Source organism: Magnolia sinica, chromosome 16 (genome assembly GCF_029962835.1).
Source record: "Magnolia sinica isolate HGM2019 chromosome 16, MsV1, whole genome shotgun sequence".
NCBI lineage: Eukaryota > Viridiplantae > Streptophyta > Magnoliopsida > Magnoliales > Magnoliaceae > Magnolia > Magnolia sinica.
Window position 1 is genome coordinate 27853582 of NC_080588.1, and position 23237 is coordinate 27876818.

The 23237-nt window shown below is 39.3% G+C and overlaps 1 protein-coding gene across 2 annotated transcripts; it reads left to right on the forward strand.

Annotated features, from left to right (window-relative positions):
- Window positions 1-224: 224 nt before the first annotated feature.
- LOC131228531 (uncharacterized) lies at window positions 225-22639 on the forward strand. Of its 2 annotated transcripts, XM_058224241.1 has the most exons (3): window positions 249-383; window positions 5999-6075; window positions 21253-22639. In XM_058224241.1, exon 3 carries the CDS (start codon window positions 21380-21382, stop codon window positions 22178-22180), a length of 801 nt encoding a protein of 266 aa, XP_058080224.1. In that variant the 5' UTR covers window positions 249-383; window positions 5999-6075; window positions 21253-21379; the 3' UTR covers window positions 22181-22639. The 2 variants fall into 2 exon arrangements, with proteins under 2 accessions (XP_058080223.1, XP_058080224.1); XM_058224240.1 differs by lacking the exon at window positions 5999-6075 and having other exon boundaries at window positions 225-383.
- Window positions 22640-23237: the final 598 nt, after the last annotated feature.

The window sequence follows — 23237 nt, forward strand, 5'->3', positions numbered from 1 at the left end:
ATCTACTTCATTTTTATGGGCTCATGCACCGGGAAAACGGATGGACGGCGTGTATATACAATACATACATGAAGGTGGGCCTCACGGTCAGGGCCGCACCTAATTCGGCTCCGGTCAATTCGTGCCACGTGTTCAAATTTTGAGTGGCTGCGTATCCATAGTCACACGCTGCCAGAGCATCTAACAAATCAGGCTATAAAAAGAGTCGACGGGATCATCGAGATTCATTTCTCTTTTCCGGCTTCCTTAGAACTGTTGATCCAGAGGGAGAGAGAGGGAGGGAAGAGAGCTTGAAAGGGAAATGGAGGGTTCTTTCCATTCCATCTCTCCTCGATTCTTCTTCTCCTCCTTCCAAGAATCCCAAATCCACGACAGATAAACCGGTAAGATCTCGTTACAATCACCAGGATCGCAATCTTTACGGATCAAAATCTGGTATTCTTCTTGGATTTTTGTGATTCTCCTGTAATTTCGTGGAAATTCTAATATTTTCCTTAAATTCTATGTTTTCTGAGCTTGAACCCATCTCACACGGTATTCTTGGTGAAGCTTAAGGTTTTTAATCAATATCCGTTGTTATTGTGGCTTTCTAGGAACTGGATGTGATCAACTGTTTTGAATTGGATTTTTAGGGTTTTTATTGGATGCTGAACTTAGATTCTTCTACTTTTTACATGAATGGGAATTTCATATTGAGTAGTGGAGGAAGAATGAAGGAATTGAAGTGTAGAGAATTCAGGTGCTTGTGTTAGATTAGAATCTTTTGTATATGTTCATTTCCATTTGTATTGTCTTAAATTCATTACCAGATTTGCAATCCTTGTTCATGTTTGGCAACTTAAAATGGCCACGTAAGGATGGGTGTTAGAGTGATGCAGTGTGATGCAAAAATTGAGCCCATATTGAAAGTAGTGAAATTCATATTTTATGTACTAGATTTTGAACCCCAGTTTGATCTTTAATGCAGAAATTTACTTGTAGGTATTAAAAGGAGAGGTTGTGGGAGAAGATTTATGCAAAGGATAGATCTAGTACATCACGCCATTAGCTTATGAAGGATCAGACCTCACAGTTTACCCATCACAAGCTTTGAAAGGGAGTCTTTGATCATGAAAAATAACCACAACAAACCATAGGCTTGACCTTAACATGCATCTTCTTCACAGTTAAGTCATAACACCACTTGCGGCTTGGGAAGTTAAAAGAACTAATAACACCCATGCATGTGGATAGTGCTCAGATGAGCAATGCACATTTGCAAAATGTGGACAGTAATGAATGGTGTGCAGATGAGCAATTCTCACGTGTGAATGTTCCTCACTTGCGCTGTCTGCAATTTGAATGGACCACCTATCGTGCCACCAATATGACTGATCACCTGTGGAGCTACCAAATATATCTGCTTGTGGGGCCAGTAATCTGATTTGTTTCGGCACATTGGTGTAACCCGGTTATCGAGTCAATTAGATCTCAACACCTGAATTGCAAAGAATGGACCAGAGTACACCCACAAGAATATTAGCGTAGAGAGGGAGGAATTATTTTATTGATATCAAGCTTCTTACAAAACTTAAGAAATCTCACATTTGGAAAATTTTGGCATGCCTACCTCCTACACCATCCCTCCTTTTCTAGACCCTAAGTGTATCTTCAATGAGAATCTCCCTTACTTAAAGATTGATTTGAAATCAATCTAATCAACCCAAGATGGTAAAAGCATAATAATAGTAACAGAAAATCTAGGAAATAATCCTCCAAATCTTCAATCACATTTTCAAATTAGCCATATATCTTCAATCACATCTCCCCATATCTTCAGATAACAAATTACAAGCCTCAAAGCTATAAATAAACAATCCAAATCAGCACATGTTAGGCCTTGCAGTCGGCCTTGGGCTTGCATCAATTCTCTCCGGCTTTGAAAGAGCTCGTCCTCAAGTTGGAAAGTAATCTCAACCTATGAACTCGTACCACCTCTATAACGAATCTTCTTTTTCTTCGTTGGAAGATGGTGGTGCAACCTTAATTGTCAGCTCGCCACAACCTTTGTTGGAGTCCATTGTAGATGGAGTTTTTTTTTTTTTTTCTATTTATTCTTTTATCGGTGCCAACTTGTTTGTTGTAACTTTAAAATCTAACATTAATGCATCGATCACTTCATATGTCAACTTTTCCTTAGGTTTTGTGGATCTTTTCATCGTTTCTGAAAATTTTACTTCAATTTTGGGTTCTCTATCATGTTCCAACAATCGAAGGATTCAATCATTGGTTTCTTCATCAATTAAGGCTGCTCAATGTTGGTTAGGACTTTGGTGAGGATTTTTCCCTATGTGTCCATGACTCCATGTGCTCCAACTTCGGTCTCTGGATTCTCTCCATGCCGGAGCTCACTCAATTTATTAGTAAGATTGCCTACCACATGCGTGAGTTGATCTACTCACTCTGTAAGTGCATGGATCAATTGAATTACTTGCACAGTTTATTCTTGTTTCACCTAAATGCGGATTGCTTGTGATAGGGTGTCGCAGCAAGTTCCTGCACTTGGAAGCTAGGTGGGGCCCACCATGATGTTTGTGAGAAATCTCCATCCATTTTTCCAACTCATTTTAGAACGAGACAAAAAAAAATGGGGTGGATCCAAAACTCAATGTGCCACACAAGAGGAAAGAATGGGGATTGCACAGCTACCATTGAAATATTCGTAGGGCCATAGAAGTTTTGTATCAGGCTAAGTTTTTTGTGTTTTCAGTTCATCCCAATGGGAATGACCTTATGAATGGTTTGGATGGCATAGAAACATCATGGTGGATAATCTTCGGAAAAATAATGGGGTGTTTCAATGTGATGTCTAGGCTAAAAATTAACGTTGCGAAAAGTGAGATGCTTAGGATAGGTTTGTCTAACGAAGAATTATCTACCCTTGCCAATGTTTTTGGATGTGGAAGGGATCTTTTCCATCAACGTACTTGGGACTTCCATTATGCATAGGCAAACCCCTGAAGCATTTGTGGAATTAGGTTATAGAGAAATTTCAATGGAAATTATCCAAATGGAAAAGCAGGCACTTATCCTTGGTGGGGCCGAATTACTCTAATCAAGGTAGCATTATTGAATCTACCCATCTATTACATGTCCTTATACAAATGCTCGAAGTCAGTTTTGGAAAAATTAGAAAAATTACGGAGGGATTTCTTATGGTAAGGGGCAGAAGACAAATTCAAGTTCCACTTGCTCAAGTGGGAAGAAGTGTGCAAACCTCTAGTTGAGGGAGGAGTAGGCATAAGAGATCTAAAGATTATGAACAAGGCCCTCCTGGGAAAGTGGATTTGGAGGTTTGGAATTGAAGAAGGGAAACTATGGAGGGAAGTTATTGCCAGTGTTCTAAATATCGACGATATCAGCCGATATATCTTGTATCCCACCTGTGCGATACAAAACGAACAGGTAGTGCCAATACATCCCACCTATTTGATCCAGTGAGCATTTTCTATTTTCAATCTATGTTTTTGTTGTAAATCACGTTAAACCAATGTCAAATGGTTACAACTATATGATTCTTCATATTTTCCATGAAAAATCATGGATTTGGGACTTCGATTTTGAGATTTAGGGGAGATGGGTCAAGTTGTGGAAAATTGAGAAAAATCAAAATTTCTCAATTTCTCGTAAATCAGTTACAATCTTTGTATCTAAACACAAAATTAAACATGTATGTAACCTGAGTTAGTGATTCTTCTTTTGCTTTTGAATGTATTGCTTGTGTTTCCATACTTGTCTTCTTACGTTTATAAATTATATGAATAGACTTTGAATATATTTGCATCAGTTTAGTTGGAAAGCGCATATATTAGGACCCTCTACAAAGGAAACCCTTATTATGTGCACTTTTTTTTGTAGTGTTTTGATTTTTTAGTGTGTATTGATGTCTTTTTCAACAATCCCTGAAGTTTCGTTGAAAAATTTGACAAATTTCCCAATGTTCCCATGTTTTCCAACAACGACGATTCATTACGCGATACAACCGATATATCCCATGCGATAATTGATATGTATCCGTATCCCAAGGGTGCGATACATTACATGATAACGATATTTAAAACATTGGTTATTGCCTCTAAGTTGGGAAACCAAGAAGTCATCTCTCTACAGGTCATCTAGAATTTGGAAGTCTATATCCACAGTTGCTCCTTTGGTGATAGGAGGAACGAATTTCTCCCATGGAAATAGTATCAGGATCTGCTTTTGGGAAGACACTTGGTGCAGTGACAATTCCCTAGCAGTGGAATTCCTATTTCTAGTTCGTCTAGCGCCAAAAATCAATGTGGATGTGGCCTCGGATTTCTCACATGATGGCGGAAGATGTGCATGGTGCCCTCCATGCCGAAGGGCCTTAACGTATGAGGAGACACTTGAGCTTGCAAGACTTCTAGAGAGACACCTTTTCCACCCTTCTCCAAATTTGTCGGACAACTTGATTTGGAAAGCTACACCATCTGTAATTTTCTCGATTAAATTTTTGTATTCTACACTTTGGGGGGGTAGCAAATTCAAGAGATAACGATTTTTCCTCTGCTTTTTGGGCGTATGGGGCTCCCCCAAAAGTGGCTTCCTTTGCTTGGTTGGTGGAAAGACGTCGAATTCTCACAGTTTACAATCTCCAAAAGCGAGCCATGATACTCCCAATTTTTGTCTTCTTTGTATGGCTAATGCAAAATCAATCAACAACATTTTTTTGCATTGTCCTTTTGCTTTCCAGGTGTGGTCTCATCTTTCTCAAAATGTTTGAAGTTAATTGGGTTATGCCTCATTCTATTGGGTCCTTATTCTGGTAGTGGCACGGGGCCAATCCCCCCAGTGGAAAGCGAGCCGCCTAGCGCTTAGCTCTTCTAGTTGTTCTAAGGAATATTTGGGGAGAACGAAATGCCCGTTGCTTTCACAACAAATCAGTTCCTTGGGAACAGGTCATTTGGAAAATCAAAAGGGATGTAATGGAATGGGCAACTGGATCTAACAATGTGAATCAGTTTTCTCTTTTTGGGTCCAATATATATAGTAGACCCTACTTTTATTGTTGTATTTGTTGTTGTTTTAGCATTTGCCTTTTAGCTAAATTAATAAAAGTTAATCATCATCCTTTTAAAAAAAGGTGGACCCGAAGGTTTCAACAGTAGCCATTTCTTTCACCACTTTCTCTAGTGTGGTCCACTTGAGTTTTGGATCTGCCCTATTTTTTTATTTTTTTTTTTCTTATGTCCTAAAATGATTAGAATAAACGAATGGACAGGGTGGATTTCTTACAAACATCACGGTGTGCTCCACCTGGCTTCCAAGTGCAGGAACTTCTTGCAACACCCTGTCGCAGGCAATCCGCAACCATGTCACCCCCTTCGAAGCCATTTGGAGATGATGTAGAGTTGGTAGTCCCCCGACAATTAGCTGCTTTGATACCAAAATGGTGCAACTCGATTATCGAGTCAATAAGATCTTAAGTCCCGAATCGCAAAGAAATTGACTAGAGTACACATATAAGAATATTTGAGTAGAGGGAGTAATTCTTCTAAAACTGAAGAAAACTCACACTTAGAAAATTTTGGAATGCCTTCCTCTTTACACCATCCTCCCTCCTTTTATGGACTAAATGAATTTTCAATGAGAATCCCCTTCAACTGAGAGATTAATTTCAAATCAATCTAATCAACTTAAAATGGTAAAAGCAAATTTAGGAAATAATCCTCTAAATCTTTAATCATATTTTCAAATTAGCCCCCTAGGTATTTAAAAAACAGTTACATAATGTTAATGGTACGAGCTGTTATGTGATATGAGAGTATACCGGTCACCCTAAAAAAAGGTCGTGTAATAGTCCGGAGACTGTAAAGACTTTTTTTTTTTCCTATAAAAAGCCTACTCCTCTTTGTTTTTTTTTTTTTTTAAATAAATAAATAAATTCCTAGACTAATTTTAAGCTAAATCTGATTATTTTTGTGCTATCTTTGAGGATTAAAACTTCAAATCGAGAAAGATTTGATGGATTGAAGCTTAAGTAGGTCATTTTGGGCATTTCTTTAAAACGAGGTTAGTACCTTTTTTTTTTTCTTGTTGAAGATGATGAAATCAAGGGAGAAACACCAAATCGACATTATCTTGCTGAAATTTCTCTCGATTTGGTGTTCCTTTTTTATTTTTCATTATTTTCAAAAATAGGCTGTTTTATGAAAGAATATAGAAGTTTGTTTTTTCTTTCAATTTCAATGCTTGATAGTTGTTATGCATGTAGATTCGTAGAATGCTTGAATGTGGAATAACTTGCAATAGATCATATTTGGTTATGAATTTTCCTTCCTTTTTTTTTTTTCCATTTTTACAACTATTTTTTGTGATTTTTTTTTTTTTATAGAAATGTAGAAAATTAGAAAAGTGGTTTTTTTTTTTTTCCAATTTCGATGCTTGATGGTTGCAATGCATGTAGAATATTTGAATGTGGAGTAACAATAACATGCAATAGATTTTATTTGATTTCCTTTTAAAATTTTTCACACTTATGTTTGTGAATTTTGAAAAGTGCAAGAAGAAAAAAAAGAAAGTTGATTTTATTTTTATTTTTTCCGATTTCGATGCTTGATGGTTGCAATGTATGCTGAATACTTGAATGTGGAATAACATGCAATGCAATAGATCGAATTTGGTTATGAAATATAGGAGTTTTGCAACAATCCAAGCATATCAGGTTCATAAAATCAGCAGAAAGGCTGAGATAGCATTCTTACCAAAGAGTGAACTATTATGCCATCATAAACATGTTGAAAACCCAAAAGAAATATATATTTGAAATTCTCTAATTAAATGGGATTTTCCAAAAATTTCTGGCCAAAAGACAAAAGACAATTATAATAATAATAATAATAAAATAATCCAAACTTTACCAAGGGCGTAACGGTTGTTACCCATTGCAGTAACGGCATTGACTGTTACAGGTTCCGTTGCCATTACAGTATACCTTGTTAGCCCCCATATCTTCGATCACATCTTTAAATCAGCTCCCATATTTTTCACAAATGGTAAATTGCAAATCTCGATATTGAGGCCCCAAATCTATAAATAAACAGTCCAAAATTAGCACATGTTGGGCCCTGTGGTGGGTTGTGAGCATAACACACCAGTCTAATCATACATGGCAGATTGTTGCAATCCATGGCTTAGCCACCTCAATCCCCCCAGCTTGGAAATAACTCACCCTCAGGTACAGTTGAGTGCATTACTGGTTTGGAATTAGGGACAGATGGATCGGGAGATTGGGTGGATAAGAACTAGAATGGTGGCCTCATGGGCTGAATATGGATTGACAGGAAGGTAACTGGACAAAAAGGCAAACGTAAAAAATGGAAACTCCATTTGAAACATTGAATGGTGTGGACTAGACAATTTCAGCGGGGAAAAAAAAAAAAAAACTAATGGATCAAGTTACAGGCAATGATTAACAAAATCAGGTTGTAAAGGACTGATTATTCAGGAAGGTTGGTCTATAAAGTTGTTTTGCAACTTTCTTTTAATCATAACTTTTTTGTCATATCAAAATTCAGAAGCTAGATTCTAGAAACCATGAATAAATAGGTCCTAAACAATTATATGCTCTACCTAAAATTGTTGCTGTACAAGCATGAAGACAAAGACGAACATATAGTTTAGGTTGATGCTTAATCAACTGTCGTAAAGTATTATTTGATCAATCCTCACAGAGCTTCCTCGAATCCATAAGGGAAAAATAAGAAAATATAGCAAAGCTCTTTGAGAAAAAGAAGAAGAAGAAGCATTCCTGGCTAGTTTTTAGATAATGTGTAGTTTTTATAACCTAAAAATAAAATAAATATCAATTCATCTTGCTGAACCGGTATCCAACCTCTGTCTGAGGGATAAAATTTATATAATCTATTTATGTAATAAAGTTTTAAAAAGATGAAGGATCTAACATCTATCCAAACAAATAATAAATTGTTCCTGTCTTTGTAACTATATACTCTGGGCGTTGTTGGAAGCTTTTGATGTAGGCCCACTAGTCAAATTCCGAGACAGTTGTTGGACTTCACATCTGTGCACAATGCCACCTTTTTTGTCTTTTTGTGGATTGGATTCAATTGGGTCATCCCATCTCACCTTGAATATTCCCCCCAATCCTTTAAATGATCCATCAGCTGGTCCCTTCCATAATCCATCATCTTCATCATCTCGTCCATTGATTTTGTTTGTGATATCATTGCAACTTTTCTTAATGGTTCTTGGATATTCTTAGATTCTCCATAGAAGTCGAGGCATGAGAAGATCTCTGCTTTAAAGAAAACTGCTTTTCTTGGTTTAATCACTCCAAAAACCATAAGGCATCTAAAAACTACCTTTCTCGGCCTTTTTGCTAAGATCAAGTGTAAAAACATTGTATATAGAAAGAAAAGCCTAACCAACATTTATTCCCAACCACTAAACATTGCAAAATCCAAGTCTTTGATCTTCCTTAAAAATAAAAGTAACTGTAGGAAAATCATAGGGGTGATTTAGGGAAACCGTAGTGCATACTTTAGCGAGCATCGTAGTGTTACTGTAGCATGACCCTTCCATAGAATAAACTATTTAAATTACCAAAACCATAAAAACTATAAATACTTAACTATCACCTCTAACTTTATAAATAGAGACCCCCTCCAGCAAGGGAAGTATCTTCTTGATCTTGAATTCCAATCTAAGTGCATTTGGTTGCAAAGAAATTTCTTGATTACATGATCATTTATTCTAATTTGGCGCAAAATATCTTGAAATACCGTGATATTTGGTGCAACCAAATGCCAATGTTGTCATAATCACTATTGTGTCACAAATCGTAATAGGGTTGAATTGAATAATATTGTAAATTATAAGTTATTTTTTTATTATAAATTTATTAAAAAATCTGAGAAAAACATAAATACAATGGAAAAATGAGAAAACATATCAACTATCCATCTTCCATCAATATGCATTGAGAACCCGTTTAATGGGTGTGTACCTGTCATGATCACTCATAATCAGTGTTTAAATTGTTGGCGATATTATCGAAATATCGCCGATAATATCGGTGTCGCTGCACTGGCAACACCGAAACCCCAAAGTTTCGTTTCTCTACGAAATATCAGCGAAATTTTCGTTATTGTTGATAATTTGGATTCTCGTTGAAAATATCGACTGTATTCTTGCGTAAATACGTAAAAATTAGAAAAAAGTTAACAAAATAAAAAAATAAAAAAATCCTTGATTTCAGTAATACCTGGTTATCGGAACTCGGAAGAAGAGATTCTAACATCAATTGATAGCTCCCTGTTTGATAGAGGTAAGAAAAATCTCAAAATTTCCCTTTTCTTCTTTCAATTGGAAGACTTTCACAAGATGGATGATTTCAATAAAAAATCCGGGATTTTGGGGATTTCTTCCTGATTTGGGTTGGATTTAGGGTTTTGAATCCCTCAGTCGAAAATTCCCCTTTCTGAGATGGGAGAGTTTTCAGTGTAAATGAAACCCCCCTTTTGAAAACCCCCCTTCTTCGGCAAAATTCCCTCCCCTGCAGATGATTTTTTTAAGCTTCGAAGGGTGGAAGCCGATTGCGTACTGACTCTCTTGGGCCCACCTTGAATGTATGCAGTTTGTCCAAGCCGTCCATCCTTTTTTCCAACTCATTTTAGGGCCTAAACCCAAAATTGAAGCATATCCAAAGCTCCAGTGGACCACACCACAAGAAACAATGAGAATAATGATTTCCATCGTTTAAACCTTCCTAGGGCCCACAATGATGTTTATTTGTCATCAAACCTTTTCGTAAGGATACAAAGGCAAGGATGAACGGATAACACAAATATCAGCTTGATTCAAAATTTTTGTGGCCCCGAAGAAGTTTCAATGGTAGGTGTTCAATTCACATTGTTTCCTGTGGTGTGGTCCACCTAGGGTTTTGATATGTTTAATTCTTGGCATGTTTCCATAAAATTTCCTTCAAAAAAGGATGGACGGTTTGGATAAGACATCCAAATCATGTTGGGCCCCACAGAATTTACAATATCATATGCCCAGTACGCAATCCATTTATTAAGGGAAGTGGATTAGGTGTTATGCTGGTAATACTTTAGTAGGTGTTACCCTTAATGTGCGGGGCCCACCTTGATGCATTTTTTGTATATCCACACTCTACATCAGTTTTTACCAAACATTTTATGAACTGATGCAAAATATTAAGTAGATCCAAATTTGAAAGCCCCTAAGAAGTTTTCAATGGTAGACGTTCAGTCCTCACTACTTTTTGTGGTATGGTCCACTTGAGATTCTAATTTGACTCATTTTTTTGCCAATGCCCTAAAATGATCTTGTGAAATGACGGTGTGGATATAACACATGCATCATGGTGGGGCCAACAGAACTTGGTTACATCAACACACCAAAGAGCTCGGTGGTGTGGCACACATGCAATCCACCTCTGATTTTGGAGCGAGACTTGGGTGAGACCCGGAACCAACGATGTGGGTGGGACCCTCATCGTAGGGCTCACATCTATGCATTCATTGTATATCCATGCTGTCCATCTGTTTTTTCAGATTAAATTAGGGCATGGTCCAAAAAATGAAGCAGATATAATTTTCATGTAGACCACACCATAGGAAACAATGATTATTCGCTATTAAAAACATTATGTGGCCCACAAAAGTTTTAGATCAAATGGATATTTGTTTTTCTTTCATCCAGGTTTGTTTTTCCTTATTAATAGGTTGGATAATCAACAAACCGTTTAGTGTGGTATGGTCCACCTGAAATTGCTTCTTCATTTATTGGACCACACTCTAGGTTAGGCTGGAAAAACAGATGAACGGCATGGATATACAATGCATGCATTAAGGTGGGCCCTACGGTCAGCGTCCCACTCACATTGATGTTCTGGGGTCGCACCCAAGCCGGGCACAGCTTTAATGGGTATGTATCCATTGAGGTGGGTGGAATCCCTAACCGTGGGGCCCACTGTGATGCATGTGCCTTATATCCACTTTATCTATTTGTTTTGAAAACTCATTTTAGGGCATGCTCCAAAAAAACAAGTAAATCTTAATAGTAGGTGGACCATAATATGGGAAACAGTGGTAATCGACCAATAAAATTTCTCATGGGCCATGAAAGTTTTGGATTATGCTGATATTTGTGTGGTCTCTTCATCCATGTCTTTGTGACCATATCAATAGATTGGATGGCAAATAAATATTTCGGTGGACCCCATGAAGTTTTCAGTGGTGGTGATTTAATCACAATGGCTTGTTTCATGTGGTATGGTCCACTTAAGATTTGGATCTTGTTCATTTTTCTGATCATGCCTTAAAAGGAGCTGTCATATTTGATGGACGGCATGGATTTAAGGCACATACGTAATAGTGGGCCCTATAGTTATGTAATGCAATTTTTTTGTGTATATATATATAATTTCTAAATATGCAAATATGTGTATTCAGGCTTGTCATGAAGTCTCACTGAAAAATTCCACCGTTTTCCTCATGTTATTCCCTTTTTTCCCGAATTTCCGGTTATCGGCGATATTATCGGTGATAACGATGTTATATCTTTATCTCTAGCCAGCGAAACTTGTAGCGACACTGACAACTCGAACACTGCTCATAATAAGATTTATCTCGTTCCAAAAAAGTATTGCCACCAACCCGATGGACTTTAAAATACTGTTGTTCTCCTTACAACATAAATGCTATTATGTTTTGAAGTCAAAAGCCATAATGTGCAAGTTCCTAATGTTTCCTTCAGAAACAAATCTTTTAATAAGTTTCTCAGTATGGTATAAAGATTAAATAAACCTTTGAGGGAGGGAGGGAGTAAAATAAATAAAAAGTGAAGATTATCAATCATTTAAGTTCTTATAAAGAAAAATAACAATAAAAAATTGACCTTCTATAAAAGATTGAATAAGCATAGTTTGAATCATAAATTGGGAATCAAAACATAAATTGTAGGATTCATATTGTAGAATTGTTTGATTCATCAAAAAGGGAACAAAGATGGATTCGAATTTTTTTAATTTTATTTTTTTGATAGATAACTAAATTGTATTAAAAGAAGAGAGAAAACAAAAGATAGGAGACTGGACGGCTAAGATGGTCGACCAGCTAGTCTCCTAAAAAGAGAAAATTACATTCCTGCATCTTAGTTGAAAAAGAAGCCCATTCAATTAAGAGATGGGTCGCCCTAAAAAAAGTAGCCTCGGCTGCTTTAGAGAAATCGTTAAAGCATCTTTCATTCCTTTCTTCCCAAACGACCCACCAAACCGCCAGGAGAGACATTCTCCAAAGCTTAGATCCTTGTTTCCCACATCTAACTCCATGCCAGGCTTGAAGAAGATCGTGAGCAGACTTCGGAAAGGTCCAATGAACCTTAAAACGAGCTAGAAGGGTTGACCAAATCTAATATGTAAATTGACAGTGAATAAAGAGGTGGTCCGCCGATTCTTCTTGCGCCATACAACATAAGCAAATATTTGTGATGGTCATTCCCCCCTTTCTCAAATTATCAACTATGAGCACCTTATCCTTACCAACCAACCAACCAAAAACTGCAATTTTGGGGGGGACTTGATACTTCCAACCATGATAAAGAGGATACTCTACACTTGGAGGAGGGTTGCTCACAAGAAGACTATAAAGGGATTTCACGGAGAATTTGCCATTTTTTGTCCAGGCGCCAATCTAATCTGTCAGTCGCATGCTGATTCGAGCTGATGCTATATATCCAGCTGAGAAGGGCAACATAGTCTTCTATTTCACTATCTCTGAGAAATCTTCTACACTATATTCCACACCACTGCTCCTCTAATCGAGTAAGAGGCTTCCATTGTGATATTCTGATTCTTCATAATACGGAAAATACGTGGAAAAGCGACACACAGAGCTTCCTCCCCAATTCAAATGTCTATCCAAAACTGAGTACGTTTCCCATTGCCGATGACAACGCTAACCCATTTGGACACCTCTGCCTTAGTGGAGAGAACTCCTTTCCAAAGAGTGGAAGCTCTATAATTGGAAGAGTTCCTAGTCCACCAACCCCCATCTGATCGACCATATTTACTTTTGATTAAATCATTCCAAAGGGTCCCGTCCCCTGACCCGAGTTTCCAAATCCATTTGCCTAAAAGAGCTCGATTCATTTGTTTAAGATCTTTAATGCCCGCTCCTCCTTGAATACTCCTACGTATTTCCTTTCAACTAACCAAATGAAACTTTTTTTTATTCTGCTTGTCATGCCATAGGAAATCCCGTCTAAGCCTTTCCAGACTTTTCAAAATCGAACCCAAGCATTTAAATAGAGACATAAAATAGAGGGGAAGGTTAGACAAAGCTGTCTTAATAAGAGTAAGACGACCACCTAAAGAGATATCTGCTTTTCCATCTAGTGAGGTATGAACCGAATCTGTCAATGACCTTGTCCCATAAGGATTTCGGGGGATTACCAATGCACAATGGAAGACCCACAAAAGTAGAAGGGAAGCGACCCACCGAACAACGAAAGAGGGCACCATAGGATTTAAGCTCGTCATCCTCCATGTTTACCCCAAACATTTTGGATTTAACCATATTCACCCGAAGGCCCGAAACCGCTTCGAAACATCTTATAATAGTGTGCAAGTTGTTGATTTTAACCTAATCTACTTCGCTGAATAGTAGTGTATCGTCCGCAAACTGGATATGAGAAATCGGAGAAGACATACCTTTCACCTTGAATCCGCTTGTGATACCTTCAGCCTGCCCTTTGGAGAGCAGCCTAGAAAAGGCCTCCCCCACTACAAGGAATAAGAATGGGGACAGAGGGTCTCCTTGACGCAGGCCCCTAGAACTACGAAAGAAGCCTTTAGGAGAACCATTAATTAAGACCGAAAAGAACGCCGAGCCCACACATTCCTTAATCCATCTTCTCCATTTCTCACCGAAGCCCATCCGAGATAACATATATTGAAGGAATTCCCACTCCACATGATCATACGCCTTTTGGAGATCCAATTTGCATAGGCGCCCCTTAGATTTGAATTTATATTGCGAATCCAAATATTCATAAGCAATGAGAGCACTGTCCACAATCTGACAATCTGGAATGAAAGCACTTTGATTATGGGAGATGATTGATCCTATCACTCGTATTAAACGAGAAGCCAAAACCTTTGCCAAGATCTTGTACGGCCCCCCAAGAAGACTAATCGGTCTGAAGTCATTAAAGGATTCGGTCCCCTCTATCTTGGGAATCAACGCAATAAATGAGGCCCTAATATCTTTGGACAGCCTGCCTCTCTCATGAAATTCGGACATAAAATCCATCACGTCTCCTTGAAGCATTTCCCAAAAGCTTTGGAAAAAGGCGATCGGAAAACCGTCTGGACCAAGAGCCTTGTCTCCACCCAAATGGTCGATAGCGCTTTTCACCTCAAGGATCGAGAAAGGGGATTCCAGTGCATAGGCCTCCTTGGATATACGATAAAAAATAAGATGATCTAATTTAGGCCTTAACCAGCCCTCTCCACTAAGGAGGTTGCTGAAAAAGCGAGTAGCCTCATCGGCTATATCTTCCTTTTCTTCAATGCGGACCCCATCCACCACAATGCTCCTGATCTTGTTCACTCTAGCATGTATACTAGCCATGTAGTGGAAAAATTTAGTGTTTTTATCTCATGGCTAAATTTAGTGTTTTTATCTCTTTCTCTAATCCACTTACATCTTGATTTCTACCTCCAAGAAATTTTGTCTTCCTTCATACGATCTGAGTAAGCTTGAATTAATTGAATTCTTTTAACATGAATCTGAGAGGAATTCTGACCCTGTTCCACTGATTGATCAATCGATTGCAGCTCAGCCAAAATTGCATTAGATTCAAGGTCTCTTTTGTGAAGCTCTTCCTTTCTCCATATCTTAATCTTACCTTTCAAGAGTCTCAACTTACTACACAATTTGAAACCTGCGTACCCTTCCACATTAAAACCTGCCCACCAATCAATGATCTGCTGATGGAAACCTTCAATCTTCAACCAAGAAATATCAAATCTGAATGGCTTAGGATCCCAATTATGCTCATCAACTGCCAGAAGAATGGGAATGTGATCAAACATGGGTCTGGGAAGAGCTGATTGAGAGATTAAAGGAAACAATTCTAGCCAATCTGGAGACACCAAGAATTTGTCCAATATGCAAAGAATAGGATTGGCTCTCCCATTCGACCAAGTAAATCTAGCTCCAAGAAGAGGAAGATCCACAAGTTCTTGGTCCTCTATCCATTGAGAGAAGCGACGCATACCCGCAGAAACTCTTCCTCCCTAAGAATGATCCGCAACATGACGCGCAATGTTAAAATCACCACAGATACACTAAGGACCGGGAAATTTCTCCATGGATTTGTTTAGCTCTTCCCAAAATTCGGCTCTTCTATCTTCCTGATTTGGACCATACACTGACGTGATAAGGCACATGAGATCAGAAGAACTATCTTTCCGAATGACAGAAAGGGAGAAGACACCGCTCCATCTGTCGATCAGGACCCATAAGGAAGATTTCCACGCCACCAAGATACCTCCTGCGCTGCCGATTGCATCCAGCACCACCCATTTTACATCTGGTTCTTTCCAGAGAGAGCCCAAAAGTTTATCGTTGAAATTCTGAACCTTGGTCTCCTAAAGACAAATCACCTCCGCTTTACTTCTGTCACAGATACCTTTAAGGAGTCTTCTCTTCTACTTTGACACCGCCCCTCTGAGATTCCAAGATAAAACTTTCATTTGGGAACAGAGCTTCCCCGAACAGCTAGGACCTGGACTGCGGAATTCGATCGGTTAGAGGGTGTTGGACTGAGAACGAGACTCTAGAGTTCTCTGTTGCTATGAGATTTGTGTGGCGTTTTCTTGGGAGTTGTTGATTAAGTTAAAGGGCGATCGCGCTCCTTTATGCAATGAAACAGAGCTATGAAATCTTTCGGGTGGTCTCCAAATGACACTCCGATGGTCTTGTCTACGTGCCCCATCGCATCCTTGATCCATTTCTTCTTTTGGATGGTTTTGATGAGCTCTGTCCTTTGGTCTTCTGAGTCCCTATGATCCCGCAGATCACAAATCGTAGTCGGTTGCAGACTTTCGGTCGTGATCTGCAGGGGCTTCGCCTCGATAATTTCTTCTCTGATATCTTCCCGAATCATCTCTGATATAGCATGATCCGATATAAAGTCTGTAGGGGACGAAGAATAGGACAATAAAGAATTCTCCTCGCCAGAAGACCAAGATGATATGTCTTGATTTGGGCCTTCGATATCGTCCTCCCATGTGAGAAGAGCAAAAGAAGTGTCTATTCCATTAAGGGAACAGGGATACGAGGGTTCTGGGAATATCGTCCCCATGGGACTTGGGGGAAGTGCACATGCGTGTGGAGATATGGTCTATGTCGAAGATCGACCCCCTACACGTGTCTTGATGGCCCCATGTTGTGACCGCTGATGGTCTGGACTCGACACCGTTGAAATCTGGATTAATCGACGATCGGCTGGAGGGTCAAGAGCGAATGAAGGCTTCAGATGAGAAGCGGGGAGGTTCGGCACACGTGTCCCAGGCGCAGTAGGTTCGAAGTCAGGCTCCGAGTCTAGATGTACAACCCGATCCTCCTGATCGGGTCTACAAGAAATTCTGAGGCTGCCATCTGTAGCAGGATTAACCACGAGCTGACACGTCTTCTGCAGGAAGTCAGAAGAATGATGGCACTGCTTCAAATTCTCGGGCTGAGAGATATTGGAGTCAATAGAATTAGGACACGTGTTACAGTCCGCCGCCTGCTAAAGACGTATCCCATACTCTATCCCAGGACTGTCAATCGCGCTACTGCCAGCAACCGACGGGCGACACGTACAAAAAAACGATACAGTAGTCCTCGAGAGGCTGAACGTGGTGCTCCTTCATCCGTGGCTTCTGTGCATAGACCCCTCCTTCCCTGAGTCCTACCCGACGATATCTCCTTCTGACTCCAGATATTGCCCCAACGCTGGATGCAAACTTCCTTAGATTCCCTTTGAACTGGCAGGAAGAGTTTCCTGTCATTGATCATAACCTGAATATGATTTGGAAAGGCATCTCCCTTTTTCCTACTCACTCTAACCCTGATCACCCCCATTTCCTCCCCTGTGTTCGTTTTTGGATCGATTTCGATTACTTGCCCTACTTGCGCAGCTGTTGTGTTGAAGAAATCTTCGTTCTAGAGTTCCAACAGAACCGACCAGATCAAGATCCAAATTTCTTCCGTGCCAAACATAGAAAATTCATCCCACCTCTGAATCTTAAGAATCGGGCTATCCTTGTGAATTGCGCCCGCCATAATCAGCAGATCGGGATTAACCTCCGGACTCGCTGCAATCCACAGGACGTCGATTCCAATGGGTTTAATATTGTATACCTCTTGAGGAAATCTACAACATTCGTCTAACCATTTTCTAACATGGGCGATCATCGCACCTTCATTGGTAGTCGCCACTACCGATGATTGAAGATTTTTCCTAGATTGGTCTAACGATGCTTTGCTTATGTAAACCCCCGAGACGTCCCTATCTTGTTTCCCCTCCTCTTCATTTACTGTCTTCTTTGTCGTTACTACGCCTGCGCTGTTTGCCTGATCTTCCGCTCTAGAGTTCTGTCCTTTCGCGTTGAGAAGAATCTCCTTAAAGGAAGTGTTACCGGTATAGATTGAGGAACTCTTCTCCCCACGCCTGTTTGGTCTAGCCCTATTATTGTTCTGCAAATCGATCGCCTTCTTATCTTTACTCGCTCCACCTTTACTAAGATTTCTAAGTTCGGGTCCAAATTTCGCTCTTTGCACAAACAGCTTTAGCCCTCCAAAACCTTCACAATGCAGCATCTCTACCACTCTCCTCGGCTCTTCTTCAAAGCTCCTTCTGACTAGAGCGAATCCTCTGAAGGATCCGTCGACTCTATTTCTTGGCAACACCACATCCATCACTACTCCAGCCTGTTCGAAGACTCTCTCAAAGTTGATTGGCATCCAACCTTCGGGAAATCCCTTAACGAATAGAGTGGGGTAAGACGAAGTGTTTTTGCGATTACATTTTCCCAGGTCTTTAACCCTCCGGGTCTTGGATAGTTTTTTACCAAACATCTCGATCTGCTCCCTCTTCTGCTTCATTGTGATACCGCTCTACCACCTCTTTGCTATGTTTGTCTCCATCGATAGTTCCCAATGCTTTCTCTTTTCTTTCCATCGCATTTGTCCTCTCCGTCGTCATCGGCATCTCAGATCGTCATCGTCGGCATCTCAGATTTAAATATTTGTAGCTGTTACCAATTGAACTTTGCTAAGTCCAAGAGTAGAAGTCTCCTATTGAGAGACGGTCTCTCTCTCTCCCTCTCTCAAATTGTTTTGCCTAAGTTTGACTTAAATCGAAAACAGTAGAATTTTGACAACTATGCCAGATGCACTCTTAGCTATAGAATTTCATCTCTAGGAGTTCAGTAAAATACAGGGAAATGGGGTAAAAAGATAGGAACTAAGTTCCTATTATGGAAGATGATGGAAATTTCTTCCATGGAAGATATACAATGAGTATGAATCAGCTATGGGCTGAAAGCACCATCTTTGGAGTTCTTTGGAAAGGGAAATTTTGTGTAACCCCCGTTCTATGTTAGACTTCTCTTAAAACCTCGTCAATCTGGGAGATCCAAAGCCGTGGGAGGAGAAATCTTTGATAACCTAATTTTTATTGAAGATTTCAACATCCTAAAGGATGATAAAGAGTGGAAAGGGGGCCTATCCTTTAACGCCCTTCCATCTATCCCCGTGCCTTATCAACCTCAAACTTTCCTATCAAATTTTTACCTGGTGGCATTTGAAAATTGGGCCCAGCAGCAGCTCCGGGAATTCAAAGATCAAATGCCCAAGGGGGACTTCATTCCAAGACTTGTGTCCTTTTCCCTCTACCAAGCTTCCTTTAAGGATTTTCTCTGTATCTAGCTTCCAATTCATTTTCCATTATAGGTTCCAATGTACCATTACCAATATAACCAAATAGTACACGCTTAGTTGTTCTTTTGTTTGGGTTCTAATATTTTAACAGAACACGTGATATTTATAAGAACTTTTATTTCCTAAGTTGATTATCTGTGATTTTTTTATGTTTTGTTAATTAAGTGCTTGTTAGTTTAAGCTACTAGTGATATGTTCCTAGCAGAACTACGTGAATATTCTTTCTAGTTTCCTTTGTATTTAATGTTTCCATTGTTGTATTTAAATTTATTTTTTTATTTGTGTTCTTATTTATTTCTGCACGGAAGTGTCCCTGTGCCTAGATTTTTTAAGTTAGCCGTGCTGGACACTTTGTCACTTGGCACCCGTGCCACATGTTTATGTAACACTGCAATGGTTATGTAAGTCCATGGTACCGAAGGTGCCCTCAATCACCTATTCTTAAGAAGCAGAGCGAAGCTTCTTGGAAATTCCCCCCACCCCACCCCGATGTGCACACATTATTTTTTTAATCATTAGATCTGGATCTGATACCTGTTCCCTTGTGTACTTGTTATCTTCTATTGCACTTCCACAGTCAATTTTTGGCATTTAGTTTAGTAAGAGAGAGGAAACTTCATCATGGAATTCCCTCATAATTGATAAGGCCAGATAAATGTATTTAGTTTTGCTGGATATTAAAGAGTTAAGAAGCGATTAGAACTGTATCAATATGTTGAAGAAGATTGATGTGTTTGTATCTTTGTTTCTTTTGATTCTGATGGTCCATCAACTTGTGTGCATGAACTTGGGTTGTTGTCCTTTTGAGTGGTAGAGAGATCATGTCAGATAATTTCTTCATTTATAAAGTGTTTCCAGCCAAATTGCTGCCCTAAGTGCCCTAATCATTTCTACAACACCTTATTACATGATTTAGTGGTTTTAGTCTGCAACGAAATGAATCTCCAGACTGAACAGGAGTGAAACGACTGAGACAGACTGAGTTGGGGTGAATTTTACAGGTTTTGGTCCCTAATGGGAGTTGTAGAACACTGAAACCACTATTCAAATCCATGTCTGAGTATACATGCAAATACTGTGCAGCTACTGAAACATTATGTGTATGACATGATAACTATTTAACCATATCTTACTAATTCTATGCCAATATCCAACTAGTGTTCAAAGTATCGGTATTGCTACAACTTTCGCTAGCCAGGGATACAGAAACAATGTCGATATCGCTGATAATATTGTCAATGAGCAGAAATGCAGGGAAACATGGGGAAAGCAGTGGATTTTTTCAGTGAAACTTCAAGAGATGCTAAAATTCACATATTTGCATATTTAGGAATAATTTTTTTTGAAAAAGAATGCATACATAATGAGTTTATATTTAATAGGGGCCTAAAAGCATGTGTTGCTGTAAGAAACCAGTCCAACCATCCCATCCATCGCATCTATCCATCTAACCATCCCATCTATCCATCCAACCTTCCATCCAAATATCTATCGATATTTCAAAATATCAACAATACATGATATTTAACTGAGAAATCCTCGATAACTGGAAAGGAAACGAAAGAATGGTTTCAATATTGCCCATGTTGCGACTTGTGATAACGATCATATTGTGATATGGTCAATATTATCATCAACAATTTGAACACAACATATAACTCCATGCACACATAAAAAAATTGAATGGAAAGTTTTTTAATAAACAGATTTTTTGCAATATTATCGAAATATCGCCGATGCATTGGTGATGCCAGCGACACCTAGAATTTACACAATCGAAAATATTGGCGATACAAGCAACATCTGGAATTTACACAGTCGAAAATATTGGCAATATCGATATATTGGTGGTACTTAGCGATACATCGCCGATGCCTGGAATTTCTGAGACTACCGGGGTTATCGGTATCACCAATCTGGAGATAGGGATAATATCGGGAATTCACCGAACAATGTATCCAACTACCCTTATGGTCTTAGAATCCCCATATGGCTCTGTAAATATAGGTTGTATCAGATATAAGTATCCTCACCCATATTTTTGGAAAGTGCCAAGTTGTATTTGTAATGATAAACATTCTGTATCTTGGCACAGTAGATGCGATCTTGTTTTCCGTTGTTTAGCAAGCATGTTCGTGATGGATGTTGTTCCGAAATGCCAGGATTGAAATCATTCTCTTCCTTACAAAATATCATTGCTTTTTAGGTTGGCTTCAAGGAACTATTCCTGTGGTGGGGAACCTGACTAGCTTCTATGGTTGTGTTTGTGGCTGAGGGTATCCTTACCATGGTTCTTGCTCTACAAATCTAGTCAGGCTCTTTTTGCCATCACCATGTGGAGTTTTGCTTCCAATGCTATAGCTGGAAGCATAGGCCCAAAGAACAACTCTGCAAAGCCAAATCAAGCTTGTTCTGAATGCTCAGATGATGATGTTTCGTCAAGCACTAGCAGAGAAGAAGGCCTGGAATGCCCGATATGTATGGAATCCTTCAATATTGTTGAGAATGTACCCTACGTGTTATGGTGCGGTCACACCCTCTGCAAGAACTGTGTCCTGGGACTCCAATGGGCCATTGTGAAATTCCCCTCTCCGATCCAGCTACCACTCTTCATCTCTTGCCCATGGTGTCACTTATTATCATTTCGGCTGGTGTACAAAGGGCATCTTATGTTTCCACGAAAGAACTTTTTCCTACTCTGGATGGTTGAGAGCATGAATGGCGACAGGGTGAAGTCTGATTCTGCTTTTTGTGGAGACCATCAAGGGGGTTGGTCTTCAAGCAATGGGCCATCCATCAGGAATCAAGCTAGTGACAGTAACTTCAGAAGGGCTTCATATGAGCATCCCGAGCGGTCGGGGGACCCGAATCATGCTAGCCTTGTTGCAGATTACTTTAATGTAGGAAGGCTCCACGATTCTCTGCGTAAGTCGCTGGTTTTCTTTGTTAACTTGACAACGAAGTTCCCTTTGGTCATCATATTCCTCCTGATCGTCTTGTATGCAATACCTGCCAGTGCTGCCATCATGGCTCTGTACATCCTTGTTACTGTTCTGTTTGCCTTGCCATCCTTTCTGATGCTGTACTTTGCGTACCCTAGTCTGGACTGGCTGGTGAGAGAAATCATCACTTGAAATGCCCCCTGTGAATAGAAAAGTTGGCTACTCCAATTCCCCTCAACCCATTGATTCTCTTCATTTCTCTATCAGCAAAGGTGTAATTCGACGAAATCCCCAATTTCGAGGCTAATCCCACTGTTCTGTGGGCAGCTGAAAATTCTTAATTTTGCTGGCATTTGCATCTTATCATTGCCCTCTGTGCTGATAATCAGCTCAGGTATGGTGGAATTTGGCTTCTACGTTGATGGTGATGAAGGATCTAAGAGTCAGTGAATCCTACAAGTTCGTTATCGAGATTGGCTGTTGTGGTTGCAGCAAGGTCCGAAGGGTTGAGTCTTATATTGCTTTACCAAGTGGTTTACTGTGCATAAGCAAAGTGCTTGCTTCTGAGTATCTTAGTCTGTCATTTCTAGTAAGGCTTTCATGGATTTATGATTTTAATCTTTAGCAAGTGGGTATATATGTTCTTTTTTCCATTTTATTTTGTTTCTCAGGACTACATCACATCTGATTTTATTGTAGTGGATGTTTTAATCTCTTCTTTCAGGTCTTGGGTAGACACACACACACACACACACACAGGTCTCGAGTCCAACTGGTTGGACCACAGTTTTCGGTCATGGATAACTTCTAAACTGTTTAATTCTTGGGACATCCAATCCTCCTAATAGCGGACATCCAATCTGCTGAGTGGACCATTACTTGTGGTCCAACCAGTTGGACTTGAGACCCCCCACACACACACATGGAGAAGGTTTCCATTGATGTGACATGGGAATGTTGGGATAACAAAGAAACTATACTACCATTGTCTAAAAAATATGAGATTTTCAATTATCATTCAAAAATAACGATGGAATTAAAGGGAAAAGTAAGTACTCGAGGATTTATTTATTTATTTTTAATGTTAGTAATCCTTTTTTCCTTTCCATATTTTCAGCTTATCAACTCTCTCATTTATTAAAAGAGGCAATTTTGTTTCTGTGCATTATCAACTTCTAATTGTACACTCCCACGGAAATTTGGTTTGGTGTATCAGTCCAGTCATCTCCAACATTCATTTGACAGAATA